The following is a 14,902-nucleotide window of genomic DNA, read 5'->3' on the forward strand; positions in this document are numbered from 1 at the left end:
TAGAGTCACGTTGGGATAACCTCCTTGTGGTTGCTATATTGTGGTTCTCGCTCTTGGTGGGGCACATGGTGAGTTGTGTGTGGATGCCGCGGAGGATAGCATGAAGCCTCCACACACACTAGATCTCCACGGTAACGCGCTCAACAAGCCACGTGATAAAATGTGCGGATTGACGTCTCAGACGCGGAGCAACTGAGATTTGTCCTCCACCACCCGGATTGAGGCGAGTCACTACGCCACTATGAGGACCTAGAGCACATTGGGAATAGGGCATTCCAAATTGGGGAGAAAAAGGGGAGAAATATATATATATATATTTTTTTTTTTTTTTTTTTTTTTTAAATCACAGTTGACCTTGTTAAATGCAATGTGAATGTAACTTTGGCATTTCAGGACTAAATTAAAGGCATCAATGACAACACCAGACTCACTGCAGACAAATAAAGTCAGTGTCCTTTAGAGTGCATGCTCATGAGACACACTGAAGTGGCTAAAATGACCTCATAATTTAAAATGTTAGAGACAACCTCTTTTTTTTATTTAGTTCTTAATATTGTATTTTAGGTGTAGTAATGCATATTAGTTTATGCATATTAATAAACTGGTTAAATTAAAATATTTAACCTGAAAGGATGACATGCAGCAGTATGTTTTTTATATAGTTAGAAATTATTGCCCTCATAATGGTAAAATGCACATGAGAATCAAATGCAGTGGACAAATAATGCTCTTGAATGTCAAAGCTGATTTCTGACATTAATCACATGAATCTCATCTTAAGACAAATATTAAATGGAATGAATCAAATCAAACACACAATGGAAGGAATTTAAAATGAGAATCTTTTTTAAAATATAAAATATTTATATTAGTTTCTACAACAAAAAAATGTATTTAATGACTTTAAAAATGTCAGGTATTTAAATACATTCCTTGCACCTTGAATACATGTGTACACAACTTGATCATTAACCTTCAAAAAGATTTGAAACAACTTTTAAGGTCATTTTTTTTGAGTCACGAATATCAATTAGTTTTCTACGGAGTACTCCATTTGACCTGAACAAAATGTGCCTTTCATACAAATGTCATATATTTTATTTTATTTATTCACAAAGTCTCGAGGGTTGAAAGGGGTTTATGTTTTATTTATTCATTTTTTGTCACATGAAAACAGATTGAATACCTGCATGTTAGTTACACCACATGACTGGTGGACAAAACATTTTTCAAATACTAATCATATTTTTAAACAAATTTTACTGCTTTTGTTTTGTTTGTTTTTTAAGAAATACTAATAAAAGATTATTCCAAAACAAAGAATTTTCGCTTTTAATGTGACATTTAATTTATCTATATATTTTTTACACTACTGAAAAAATATGAGAAACTCAGAAACTGGAAGTTACATGTTCATCACAGTAGAGGTGAACTGAAGTCATTGTTTAATGTGAGTTTAGAATAACTTTCATAATGTAACTTTTCATAAAGTAACTTTAGAATATCTGTTTATTTAAGAATAACAAAATGAGCATCACATCACTGACCCAAATACCATTTCCAGTTCTCTTCCCCTTTTGTCTTCTGTACACAACAGTAATAGTTTAGTTCAAGAGCATCTCACCTATCTGTGCATTGTCGTACAGAAGCAGGTCATACGCGGCCTGGTAGCCGGTGCGGTAATTGGTGCGTGTCCCGCTGTCCCACTGCACCACCACAGTTTTGTCGGGTGTAGTGGTGCTGCCCTGACGCCCGATCTCCACCACCGTGCCCACATGACCCTCGCCTTCATCCTGGTTACCCCACTTCCAATCCACTCCGCGGACCACGCGCATGCCCACCTCCATGCTCCCGCGCGCCGTCTGGCCGCCGTGGCCCGCTTCACTGTGCTTCCTGTGGGAGTGTGCGAGGGCAACGTTCGCTGCGTGGGGTCGAGGCACTGGGAGTGGATGCGTGCCGAGTAGGGAGGTCTCTGGAGACAGATCAGGGTTGACTGAAAACACAAAGGAGGACAAAGCAACTTTTGAAATTCACTGACATAAACCAAACAAATTTCAGAGCAAATCCTCTCATTTCATGAGCTTAAAGGTACAGTTGAGAGGCACTAATCCAGAGTAAAAATGAGTGACTGAGAAGTATTATACAGGCCTACATCACAGAATCAGTGTATGATTATAAGCATGACATTCCCCTGATATCTGTAGGGCTGGGTAAAAATATTGATTAATTGTGATTTGAATGATCTGGTTTCAATCCTAATAACCCGAAGGTGGCTCTGTAAAATTATGATTGTTTTGAATGGTTTACTTTTCCATTATGTGCAGCATGCCTCTAGTCCTGCAGGTGTTGCCATGAGCTGAATTTCTACGGTGAGAGAGTTTCCTTCAAGGGCGAGAGAGAACAGTGGCTGTGCATTCAGAGCTGAATTAATCAAACCTTTTATATTCTAATTCAATTCCTTCATTCAAACTGAGCATAGCAAACAGGATGCTAAAATGTAAATCAAATCAAATTTAAGCAAGTAGAAAGCAAATTAATTTTTTTATTATTAATGTTATGTTGGATCTATATCTCACAAGCAAGCGTGCTGTTGTACTGAATAGAACTTTTCATCAATGTTTTCATTTATAATGTGATGCTTTGTTGTGCAGCTCTTAATTTGACAAAAATAAGACCAATGTTGTGTTTTAGATTATATTGTGAGGATCTTTACTGAAGCACATAAAAGAAAATGCAATGGTATGTTGAAAAGTAATTGCTCTATTTTCATTTGATTAAAGTTTGGATTCATTTGATTAGACACAATTTTGATGATGAAATTGAACTTTAAGACTTTTTGAGAATTTTTTTTTTTTTTTTGTTATAGAATTTAGAACTTCAAGCAATGTTTCCTTAATTCAAAACACTTTAAGGAAACATGCATTGGTTTTAATGTATTATTTACATTGCAATGTAACATTTTAATAGGCTAAAGGAGTGTTCAATAGCATATTACCTATTTTTTCTGTGGTATTGAAATTGGTATCGAGAATCGTGAAATTTGACTGGTAACGGTACCGATTTCGGAAATTTTGGTACCATAACAACACTGGTCAGTAGAGGGCAGTCAGCGTGACTCCAGCTGTACAGAAAACCAAGGAGAGCAGCACAGTCTTCCATCTCCAGACATGTTTTTCAACGTTTTAAACTACGTTTAACTTGACACAGCGTCCTAAAAACACAGCACTTATGACTAGAGATGCTGAAAACTAGTGAGACGCTCCAAACACGTCCGTCTGACGCACGAGTACAAAGACCAACTATTAAAAATCGAGCATCGAGGGAAGTAGGTCAATAATAGTTTTATGTTCAATGATATGGAAATAAAACAAACAGTATTTTATTTTTTATAGACACTTTTTGTATTGTATAAATGCTTTACTTGTCTGCTGCTACAATATATGATGTATTTGAATTATATGAATTATAATACTTATATTTACATTTATTTTGATTGTGCATATATAAAAAAATGTTTTTAATAAACTTCAATGTACTCCTATTCTTGTTGTTAATATTTATTTTTATAAAATGATCTGAAAACAATGTGGACATGTTGTGATGCTGTATGGCAAAATGCTACTTGCCATTACTCTCATTATTTGCTGAGAAATGTGATGTTTTAGTGCTTTTTTATACATTAATATTTATTACAAAAAACATCTTGTTGCAAATATGTATCTTTAAATACAGCTTGGCATGAGGAAAATTTGTCAGTTTTTAGTCTTTTTGAACGATTTATTTAAAGAACCACTTCATTAGAGTAATTTTGAGTCATTTCGACTACACTGGAAGCGCTGTCTGTTTTGTTTTCTTTAAAGATAATTGGTTCATAAGAGTCATTTCTTTGGTTTTTTAATCAGAATACACATGCTGTATGTTGTTGTGTTCCACTCGCGAGGACAAACTCATTTGAAAGACGTGTTTCCTTGCCATTATTTTGAGGTAGTAAGTGCAGCTTCTGTTTTGTGATGTTTTTGAACTTGTGCTTGAGTGGAACATGATCCGTCTGCAGCAATGGCGCAGGAGCATTTTGGTTAGAGTGGAAGAAATGCGATTAAAGCGTTTACATGCCAGTATAAAGCGATTAAAATAGGAGTGCTCCACAGATCTTACTGCGATTATCATTACTCTGATTATTAGCATAATCGCAGTATTCTGTTGTAACGGATTCACACGATGGGCAAGGAGGAGGCGGGAACTGGCTAAGCAGTCAACGTAAACTTTTAATAAACAAACGAACAAAGCACAACACTGCTGCACACATACACACACACACAAGACTGCTGCGTGCGTGCGTCTCTCTCTCTCTCTCTCTAACTGGCGTCCCCAGCACCTCTTTATCCCTCTCCTGGCTGATTGGGCTGATTCAGCGCCGGCCACACCCTCCTCCTCGTCACATACCCCCAACGCCCGAAACCTCCGGCCTGACTTACTCCCCCCCTCCCTTCCTGGAGGGGAGGTGTTGACCTTTCGGCCATCCTTCAGCCAGCCTGTCTTCCCCGCCTCCTGGGAATCTGAGTAGGACAAGTTGAGGGAGAAGGGAAAGAGGAAGCGGGAGAGACAAAAAGAGAGAGAGAGAGAGAGAGACTAGCTCGGTCCCCGAACACGCTGTCGACTGGTCCTCAGCCAGCTGTGCAGCGGTCCTCCACGACACCAGGCGATGGCACTGGATGCTCATGAAGCACTTTTACTCACTTTTACTTTGAATATACTCTCACGCGCTCATGCAGATCCGGTGAGCAGCAAACAGTTTACACGGCCCGGATCGCCTGCCTGGATTGTCACAGACTGACCGTCACGTAACATTTGTAAATCAGAGGAACTGAGTTTTGATCCAGACTGACAGGCTCAACTTGTGCTGTTGTTGGATGTCATTACAACTCAAGTAGTTAATGATATCAGCATAACTAACGGATAATCGCTTTATATCATCTACACACTCAGGTGAGGCACTGTCAATAAAAAAACAGACATCTCGACTTTGTCAAGTATTGGCACTATAGAGCCACATGCTTTTTGACAATTTTTACAACTGTAATACCTTAAACATCACATTACCCATTAAGAATATACGACGATGCAAGTGAAAACACAGGAGACTAGAAATTGAAAACAGTCGAATTGTGGAACACTTCCATGTTCAGGAAGAAGGTGGATAAGGGGAGCCTACAATCTTGGCCTAAAATAACATAACGCGGCAGTCCCATAGACATTCTATGGCAGTACACTGGCGAGGAGACAAGAGGCCATTCTTGTCTATGGAGGAGAAGCTTCAGTGTGCTGAATAAACTGCTTTTGTGAGAAAACAGCTCATCACTTAATGAACTGACCACCTTTCAGCTAATCTTCAACATGTTTCTCACTTTTGTAATGATCTCTGAGTAGAGTTTACAATAAAATTGCTGTTTTATAAGAGTCAGTTTACGGCTCAACCCATTCAACAGTGACTTAATATGCAAGTTGAACTTTATGCTCTCTCCAACGGAAAAAACGCAATGCAAGGTTGTTATCTCATTAAAAGAATATTTGGTTTACATACAGTACTGTGCAAAAGTTTTAGGCAGTTGTGAAAAATGTAGCATAGTGAGGATGTGTTCAAAAATAATGCCATAAATAGTTCTCATTTATCACTTAATGTTATACAAAGTCCAATAAACATAAAAAAGCTAAATCAATATTCGGTGTCACCATCTTTTAAAACAGCACCAATTCTCCTAGGTACTCCTGGACACAGTTTTTTTTTGGTTGTTGGCAGATAGGATGTTCCATGATTCTTGGAGAATTCACCACAGTTCTTCTATCTATTTAGGCTGTCTCAATTGCTTCTGTCTCTATATGTAATATCAGACAGACACGATGTTCAGTAGGGGGCTCTGTGGGGGCCATGACATCTGTTGCAGGGCTCCCTGTTCTTCTAGTCTATTATATTTGCAAAAGTAATGTTTGGGAGTCTAACATTTATATTTCCTATTGACACATTAAAGCTGAAGATATAAATAACCATCTTAAGACAAATCTTTTTGTGAAACATCTTATGTGCCTAAGACTTTTGCACAGTACTGTATCTCGGCTTCTTCAAGTACAAGCAGGTGATTCTCAAGGTGCCCTCACGCACTTAAGGAACTAATCAGCCAAACAGGAAAATGTATCGACCTCAGCAAAAATATATCGGTCATAATACTACTTTAAACTACACATTGCACTTGCAGTGTCAAAATAAAAGCTCCAGGTGAAGGTGAAGAGGACATTTACAGTATATTACTTTTATATAAAACAAATCTAATTCTCAAAACAAAAATAATAATTTAGTATAATAATATAATAGCACCCTTGACTGGGTCCCACAATAATAATTTAGTATTTATGCAATATTTAACTAGGTTAAAAAAATAAATACATAATTGGAGTAGTTTTTGCACACCTTGTTCATTCACAAAAGATGTTTTAGTAAAAATATATGAAGGTAAATAATGCTTTTTTATTAAGCTACTATGTATCATTATATATACAAAATAAATATAAATACAAAAGTGCATAACAATGAAAATGACTAGACCTCATTCTCCCTTGTGTTCATTTAGTGACTGTGGAAATATGCCTTTATTATTTTTAAATAGATTTTTATTCAATGCCTTAAAATATTGTATCTACTTAGCTACAAAAGCTCTTTGGATGAAATGATGGTTCCTCTGATTTAAAAAAAACCCACTTTTGAGCCATTTCAGAGCAAGTACATAATTATCGAGATATATACTGAATATCATCAATAGGCTGAAAAGAAATCGAGATATATTTTTTTTTTAGCCATTTCACCCAGCCCCACAAGCCATTCAGACATTCACCTCAATTAACTAAGCTAATATATGCCATCTGTTTGCACCAAATAATCCCTTCAAACTCGGTCTCAGATGCACAAGAGACAAAGTGTAAAGCATGTTGTGCCCATTACAGAGCATGCAGTGCCCGCTCCGAGCACTCAACCTGTTGGACAAATTAATGGTAGGTTATCCTATAAACAGGAGGACATGCTCTACAGTGTGTATGAAGCAGCATTCACAGACATCCACATTCTCACCTCAGTGAATCGCACTGGTCTTCATAGGCACCAGACAATGCATGGAAACTAACGTTTCACATTTAAAAAAAAATTTAAAAAATTACAAGCTAGAAAAACACTCATACACTACGTGGCCAAAGGTTTGTGGACGCCAAATGTGCTTGATGAACATAAAAACTATAGTTGTTTTTAATGTGTCTATAAACAGTGCTTCACTTGTTTTAGAGTATTATTTATTGCTAAAGTTCAGCATTGTTGTTTGAGGTGTACTGAAGTCGCATTTGCTCCTGTGCTTGTCACCTCGCGCGACCGATAGTTTCGGTTGCCCACGTGACTGACTTTGTTGTGCTAAGCAGCACAAACTTTTTTCACTTAACAGCTCGTTAGCCGCGTGTATATATTTGAAGTGAATGCTGATACAGAAGTGGCAGCAGAAGTGGTAGCCCTCATCTAAAGCCCTCCTCGTGTAAAGACCTACTTGTGCAAAGACCAGTGAGTCTACCTGTGCGAGTCCACTGAGCAAGCACACCGACAAGGTGTGTCTTTTAAAGTATCTTTTAATTATATTTTATCTCCTACATTTTCCTTCTACATTCTAATTTTTCTACTTCATGCATAACATATACCCTCAAGCACATCCCTGTTATCTGTTACAGACAGTTTACATGATATAGACGCAAGACACAGCGCAATCCACACAACCTACGGCCACTTTTCACTTCAGCGCCTGCTCCGCTCTCTTTCTCAGTGGACCTCTGGGACTGCCAGTCGGCTGTGAACAAAGCTGACTTCATTCCAGCCTTCGCCACACAGTCCAACCTCAGCATCCTTGCACTGACAGAAACATCCAGTGGATACAGCAACACCCACTGCTCTCTCCAACAACTTCTTCTCTCACACCCCTCGACACACCGGTAGGGGTGGGGGAAAAGGTTTGCTCATTCAAAACAACTGGACATTTTCACCACACTCCTCTCTATGTAACAATACCACTTTTGAATTCCATGCTATTACTACAAATGCAACCCACACAAATCCATATTGTTGTCATTTATCGCCCTCCAGGTCAGCTGGCAAACTTTCTCGAGGAGTTGGATGTCCTACTTCCCGGAAGATGGTAAGCCACTTGTGGTTCTTGGAAATTTCAACATACACCAAGACAAGCCCCAGGCCACTGAACGTCATGCTATTCTTGCCTCATTTGACTTGGAAAGACTAAGCACTACAGCAACTCACAGATCGGGCGACCAGCTGGACCTCATTTTTACACGTAACTGTAGCAACTGAAATATACTTGTTACTCATTTACATGTCTCTGATCACTACTTTGTTCAATTCAACATGACTCTCCCATCTATATTAAAACAGACTCCGCCTTTGGTTTCCTTTAGCTGTAACCTCCATTCTCTGTCACCCTCACACCTTTCCACTTCTGTCTCTACCTCTCTTAGCACACAAAACTTATTTTCCACCCTGGATGTAAACACTGCCACAGACACACTAAGCTCTACTTTAACAACCTGTCTAGACAACATCTGTCCTCTCTCCTCTAGGCCAGCACGTATAACACCACCCAGCCCCTGGCTCTCTGACATCCTTCGTGAAAATCTGACCTCAGGGCGGCTGAGAGGAGATGGCAGAAATCTAAAGATCCAGCAGATCTGGGTAAATATCAGTCACTGCTTTCAACTTTTTCAGATAACGTTAAATTTGCAAACAGTTCCTATTACCAGAACAAGATCAACACCACCACAGACACTCGTAGCTTGTTTAGAACATTCAACACACTTCTCTGCCCTCCCCCTCCACCACCTGACACATCACTGACAGCAGATGTCTTCGCCACATTTTTTACAGCCATCAGCAATACATTCTCAGCACCACACCCTGTCAAACACCTGTCTCCTGTATGCAACTCTTCTGTCTCCATGTTCTCTCCTCTGACTGACACTGAGGTCTCTAAACTCCTCCTCTCCAACCACCACACCACCTGTTCCCTTGACCCCATTCCTTCTCACCTTTTCCAGGCCATTTCTCCGTCTATCCTACCTGCACTCACTGACATAAATAATACATCTCTACTTACAGGCATTTTTCCCACTACATTTAAACAGGCTCGAGTAACCCCGCTGCTGAAAAAACCTGCACTTAACCCCGCATAAGTAGAACACTACAGACCAGTCTCTCTCATCCCATTCATGGTGAAAACACTTGAAAGGGCAGTTTTCAATCAGATCTCTGCCTATTTCTCACAGGACAAGCTGCTGGATGACAATCAGTCAGGCTTTAAAAACGGACACTCCACCGAGACTGCCCTGCTGTCTGTCACTTAGTCGCTGAGACAGGCGAAAGCTGGATCCAGATCATCCGTCCAGATTCTACTGGACATTTCTGCAGCCTCTGACATAGTCAACCATCAGATCCTACTCTCCACCCTCTCTACTCTGTGATGCCACAGGAACTGTGCTTGACTGGTTTAATTCCTATCTCTCAGGTAGGTCCTTCAAGGTAGCCTGGAGAGGTTAGGTGTCCAAGTCACATCAGCTACTTACTGGGTACCTCAGGGCTCAGTGCTTGGGCCACTTCTCTTCTCTATATACACAACATCACTGGGACCCATCATTCAGGCACATGGTTTCTCTTACCACTGCTACGACGATGACACATAGCTCCAGACAACGACACCACGGTGACTGCTCAAATCTCTGCCTGATTGGCAGACATCTCGGCCTGGATGAAGGAACACCACCTGCAACTTAACCCAGACAAGACTGAACTCCTTGTCTTTCCAGCCAACCCTGCTGTTGAACACATCAACTTGCAACTGGGTTCAACTACAGTGACACCTTCCAAAACAGTCAGAAATCTAGGGGTAACCATCGATAACCAACTAGATTTCACAGACCAAATCTCAAAGATAGCACGATCATGTAAATATACACTCTACAATACAATTACAATTACACTATTAAAGACCCTTCCTCTCTGAACATGCCACACAACTTCTTGTTCAGTGACTTGTCATAACTAGACTGGACCACTGTAACGCTCTCATTGCAGGCCTCCCTGCATGCGCAATTAGACCCCTGCAAATGATCCAGAATGCAGCAGCACGTCTGGTCTTTAATGAACCAAAGATAGCACATGTTACACCACTCCCTGTCTCTCTTCACTGACTGCCGGTTGATGCAGGTATCAAATTCAAGGCTCTGATGCTGGCATATAGAACAGTCACTGAGTCTGCTCCAGTGTACCTAAAATCATTTCTGCAGAGCTACGTTCCCACCAGAAGCCTGCGGTCGGCTAAGGAATGGTGCCTTGTTGTACCAACACAAAGAGGCACCAAAACACTTTCCCGGACTTTCCACATTGGTGGAATGACCTTCCCAACTCCATCCATGAAGCTGACTCACTTTCTGTCTTCAAAAAATGGCTAAAGACACATCTTTTCCATGAGCACTTCCAGACACAACCAGTCACTAAATAAAAAAAAAAAAATTCTTGTTGCACTTTAATCTGTCTTGAATACTACTATTCTGATGCTAGTGAAACTTTGTAATACAGCACTTTTTGTACCACTGTCTCCTTAAGATAATTCGCTTATAATGTATTCCTCTTTTGTATGTCACTTTGGATAAAAGCGTCTGCCAAATGAATAAATGTAAAATGTAAATATACATTTAAAACCAATGTTATCAATTCCCCCCTTGTGGTAACAACAGCTTCCACTCTTCTGGGAAGGCGTTTCATTGTATGTACTGACGTGGCTGCACAGTTGGCGTCTTTCTTCCAGAAGATGTTTAATGGGGTGCAGGTCTGTGCTTTGTGCAGACCAGTCAAATTCTTCTGCACCAGATGCAGTAAAACTTGTCTTTATGGACCTCACTGTACACATACATGGACATTGTCATGCTGGAACAGAAAAGGACGCTCGCCAAAGTGTTGCAACAAGGTTAGACCCTAGAATGCCATTGTATTATAACATTGTGTGTGTGTAAGTCAGAAGTTTACATACACTTAGGTTGAAGTAATTAAAACCCATTTTTTTAAACACTCCACAGATTTAATATTAGCAAACTATAGTTTTGGCAAGTCGTTTAGGACATTTACTTTGTGCATGACACGAGTAATTTTTCCAACAATTGTTTACAGATTGTTTCACTTAATTGACTTTATCACAATTCCAGTGGGTCAGAAGTTTATATACACTAAGTTAACTGTTCCTTTAAGCATTTTGGAAAATTCCAGAAAATTAGGTCAAGCCTTTAGACAATTAGCTTCTGATAGGAGGTGTACTGAATTGGCCAAGACCTCAGAAAAAAAATTATAGCCCTCCACAAGTCTGGTTCATCCTTGGGAGCAACTTCCAAATGCCTGAATGTACCACATTCATCTGTACAAACAATAGTACGCAAGTATAAACACCATGGGACCACACATCCATCATACCGCTCAGGAAGGAGACAAATTATGTCTCCTAGAGATGAACGTAGTTTGGTGCGAAAAGTGCAAATCAATCCGAGAACAACAGCAAAGGACCTTGTGAAGATGCTGGAGGAAACAGGTAGACAAGTATCTATATCCACCGTAAAACAAGTCCTATATTGACCTAACCTGAAAGGCTGCTCAGCAAGGAAGAAGCCACTGCTCCAAAACCACCATAAAAAAAGCAAGACTACAGTTTGCAAGTGCACAAGGTGACAAAGATCTTACTTTTTGTAGAAATTTCCTCTGGTCTGATGAAACAAAAATTGAACTGTTTGGTCATAATGACCATCGTTATGTTTGGAGGAAAAAGGGTGACGCTTGCAAGCTGAAGAACAAAATCCCAACCATGAAGCATGGGGGTGACAGCATCATGTTGTGGGGTGCTTTACTGCAGGAGGGACTGGTGCACTTCACAAAATGGAAGGCATCACGAGGAAGGAAAATGATTTGGATATATTGAAGCAACATCTCAAGACATCAGCCAGGAAGTTAAAGGTCGGTCATAAATGGGTCTTCAAAATGAACAAAATACCTCCAAAGATGTGGCAAAATGGCTTAAGGACAACAAAGTCAAGGTATTGGAGTGGGGGTCTGGGCAGCCCAGTGAGTAAAGACGCTGATTACCACCCCAGGAGACGCGAGTTCGAATCCAGGGTGTGCCGAGTGACTCCAGCCAGGTCTCCTAAGCAACCAAAATTGGCCCGGTTGCTAGGGAGGGTAGAGTCACAGGGGGTAACCATCGTTACCACTCCTCGTTGTTGCTATAATGTGGTTCTCACTCTCGGTGGGGCGTGTGGTGAGTTGTGCGTGGATGTAATAAATAGTGTGGGCCTTCACTATGTCACCACGAGGACTTAGAGCACATTGGGAATTGGGCAATTGCAGCATTCCAAATTGGGTAGAAAAGGGGAAGGAAAAAAAAAAAAAAAGGTATTGGAGTGGCCATCAGAACTGAAAAAGCGTGTGCGAGCAAGGAGGCCTACAAACCTGACTCCATTACACCAGTTCTGTCTGGAAGAATGGGCCAAAATTCCAGCAACTTACTGTGAGAAGCTTGTGGAAGGCTACCCAAAACGTTTGACCCAAGTTAAACAATTTAAAGGCAATGCTACCAAATACTAATAAAGTGTATGTAAACTTCTGATCCACTAGGAGTGTGATGAAAGAAATAAAAACTGAAATAAATAATTCTCTCTACTATTATTCTGATATTTCACATTCTTAAAATAAAGTAGTGATCCTAACTGACCTAAGACAGGGAAAGTTTTCTACGATTAAATGCCAGGAATTGTGAAAAACTGAGTTTAAATGTATTTGGCTAAGGTGTATGTAAACTTCTGACTTCAACTGTATATACAGTATATATATATTTATTAGGGATGTGTGAGACTAGTCGATTAAATGGTTCTGATGCTGTTAGTCGACACTGGAATTACTAGTCAGTTAATATTTCCCCCCATTAAACTGATAATAATTTTTACACATTTACGTTTGGCTTTATATTTTTACAGAGGCTGCACTTAAATTACTGTCATATTAATGTTACATATTTTAAATAGAATTAATAAAACAAATATTATTTAAAAAAAAGAGGATTTCTGGAGAAGATACAGAGTTTAATTTCACTTCAGGCTGCGCGTGCTTCTTCCCTCTCTCACTCACGGCGCACGCAGGAAAATGTCCTCTTCAGTGAGAGCAAACTCAGCATAGTAGTTATGAAATCACTTCGGTGGTGCGGGAATCGGCTTTCCAAATGTTTGAAGGTCCTTTATCAAGCGCAGGATAGCCGCCTCAGGTGAGTCAAGTCCCGTCTTTCACCAGACCATGTCGACGGGTTAATTTTACTCATCAAAAATATATGCTTTTGAGTAAGTAGTCTAGAAAATGACTGTTTTAGAATAGGTATGCCATTTTTTTAATCTGCTGATTAAGAAGGCTATTTTCAACGAGGTCCCGACTGCTTAACGGGTTTTCATCTGTGTGCACGTCATGTTTAGAATACATTAGGTTTATTGTAGCTACATCACAGGCCTATTTGTTCTATCCTATAGATTTTATATTTATTTTTTTCATCGTAACTGTTATTTGACACTCTTTACAGAACAGCTGTCATATTAGATCAATGGCTAATGCACGACTGCACTTCATGAAATATGCGCAACTTTTCAGCGCATTTTTTCTTTCTCATAGATTTGGCTTACCTGTTAATTATTTTCAACAATGTCCTGACTGTTTTAATATGTTAAGTAACTTTACTTGGTGAATTCCGTTCAGAACAGGCTATTAGGGTTGCTCTATTGGTCCTGCACTATTCATTCAATTGTTTTCAAAAAATATGCCCGTATTCTCTAACGTTGATTCAGTGAATGAGTGTCATGTTCTATATTTGATGTACAATGATCATAATGCAGGCGAGCACGTCGCAGATAAATGCCCCTTTTCAGTGGAATTTAGTGCCGGATTTGGAATAGATTAAGTATTTGAAATGGGTTGCATAAAATATATATATATATATATATATTTTTTTTTTTTTGTTTTCTGAAGGTTGGTTTCTCTTTAGACAAGTCGACTAGTCGGTTACAAAACTTCCGTTTAAACGACAGTCAAATTAGTTGTAGCGCACATCCCTAAAAAAAAAAAATATATATATATATATATATATATATATATATATATATATATATATATATATATATATATATAGTTACATGTTTATTGTTTACATGCATAATTTGTACTATTTACAAGTATTTACATTGATTTGTAGAACAAGTACTGTCTCTTTACAGGGTATCTGCAGGTTCGAAGGAATGAAATTTAAGACATTTTAAGACTTTTTAAGGCCAAATTAAAGAAAAATGTAAGACCACTTTCACAATAAAAAAAACACATTAAATAATTAATTAGCTGGTAAATACAAAACCACTGAGGCTACTTGAATGTCTCTGGACATGTTTTTATATATATATATATATATATATATATATATATATATATATATATTATTGTACATTTATGTGTTAATAAGTTAATACAACATTAAAACTCTAAATGAATTCATTAGAATGCATGTAGCCTAAAGTAAGTAGCCTATATTGTGACCCTTCTCTTTAGTCACTTGCTTTCCAGCAAAACATGACGCAATAGACTAATGCTTTGGCAATGTCACCACTTATGTCAAACACGATAGTGGTGGCAAAAATCATGCGTAAAAAGTAAACTTTTATCGGATTATGTTGTTGAAAAATGATTCCGAGGGCTCTAGTTGACTGCTGTGGCTCCATGATCATCAACAGAGCTGACTGGACTGAGGAG

At 39.0% G+C, this 14,902-nt stretch overlaps 1 protein-coding gene across 3 annotated transcripts in view; it reads right to left on the minus strand.

The window, feature by feature from the left end:
• LOC127424008 (E3 ubiquitin-protein ligase MIB2-like) overlaps positions 1-14,902 on the minus strand; it is a 142,485-nt gene that overhangs the window by 102,729 nt on the left and 24,854 nt on the right. For 2 of the 3 annotated variants that reach the window (XM_051668762.1, XM_051668761.1), the window contains exon 2: positions 1,625-1,993. In XM_051668762.1, the coding sequence (XP_051524722.1) occupies positions 1,625-1,993 (369 nt within the window). Of the gene's footprint in view, positions 1-1,624; positions 1,994-2,307; positions 2,383-14,902 lie in introns of all 3 variants that reach the window. The other variant, XM_051668763.1, reaches the window with a different exon arrangement.

The sequence above is a fragment of the Myxocyprinus asiaticus genome, chromosome 33 (assembly GCF_019703515.2).
Source record: "Myxocyprinus asiaticus isolate MX2 ecotype Aquarium Trade chromosome 33, UBuf_Myxa_2, whole genome shotgun sequence".
NCBI classification, from domain to species: domain Eukaryota; kingdom Metazoa; phylum Chordata; class Actinopteri; order Cypriniformes; family Catostomidae; genus Myxocyprinus; species Myxocyprinus asiaticus.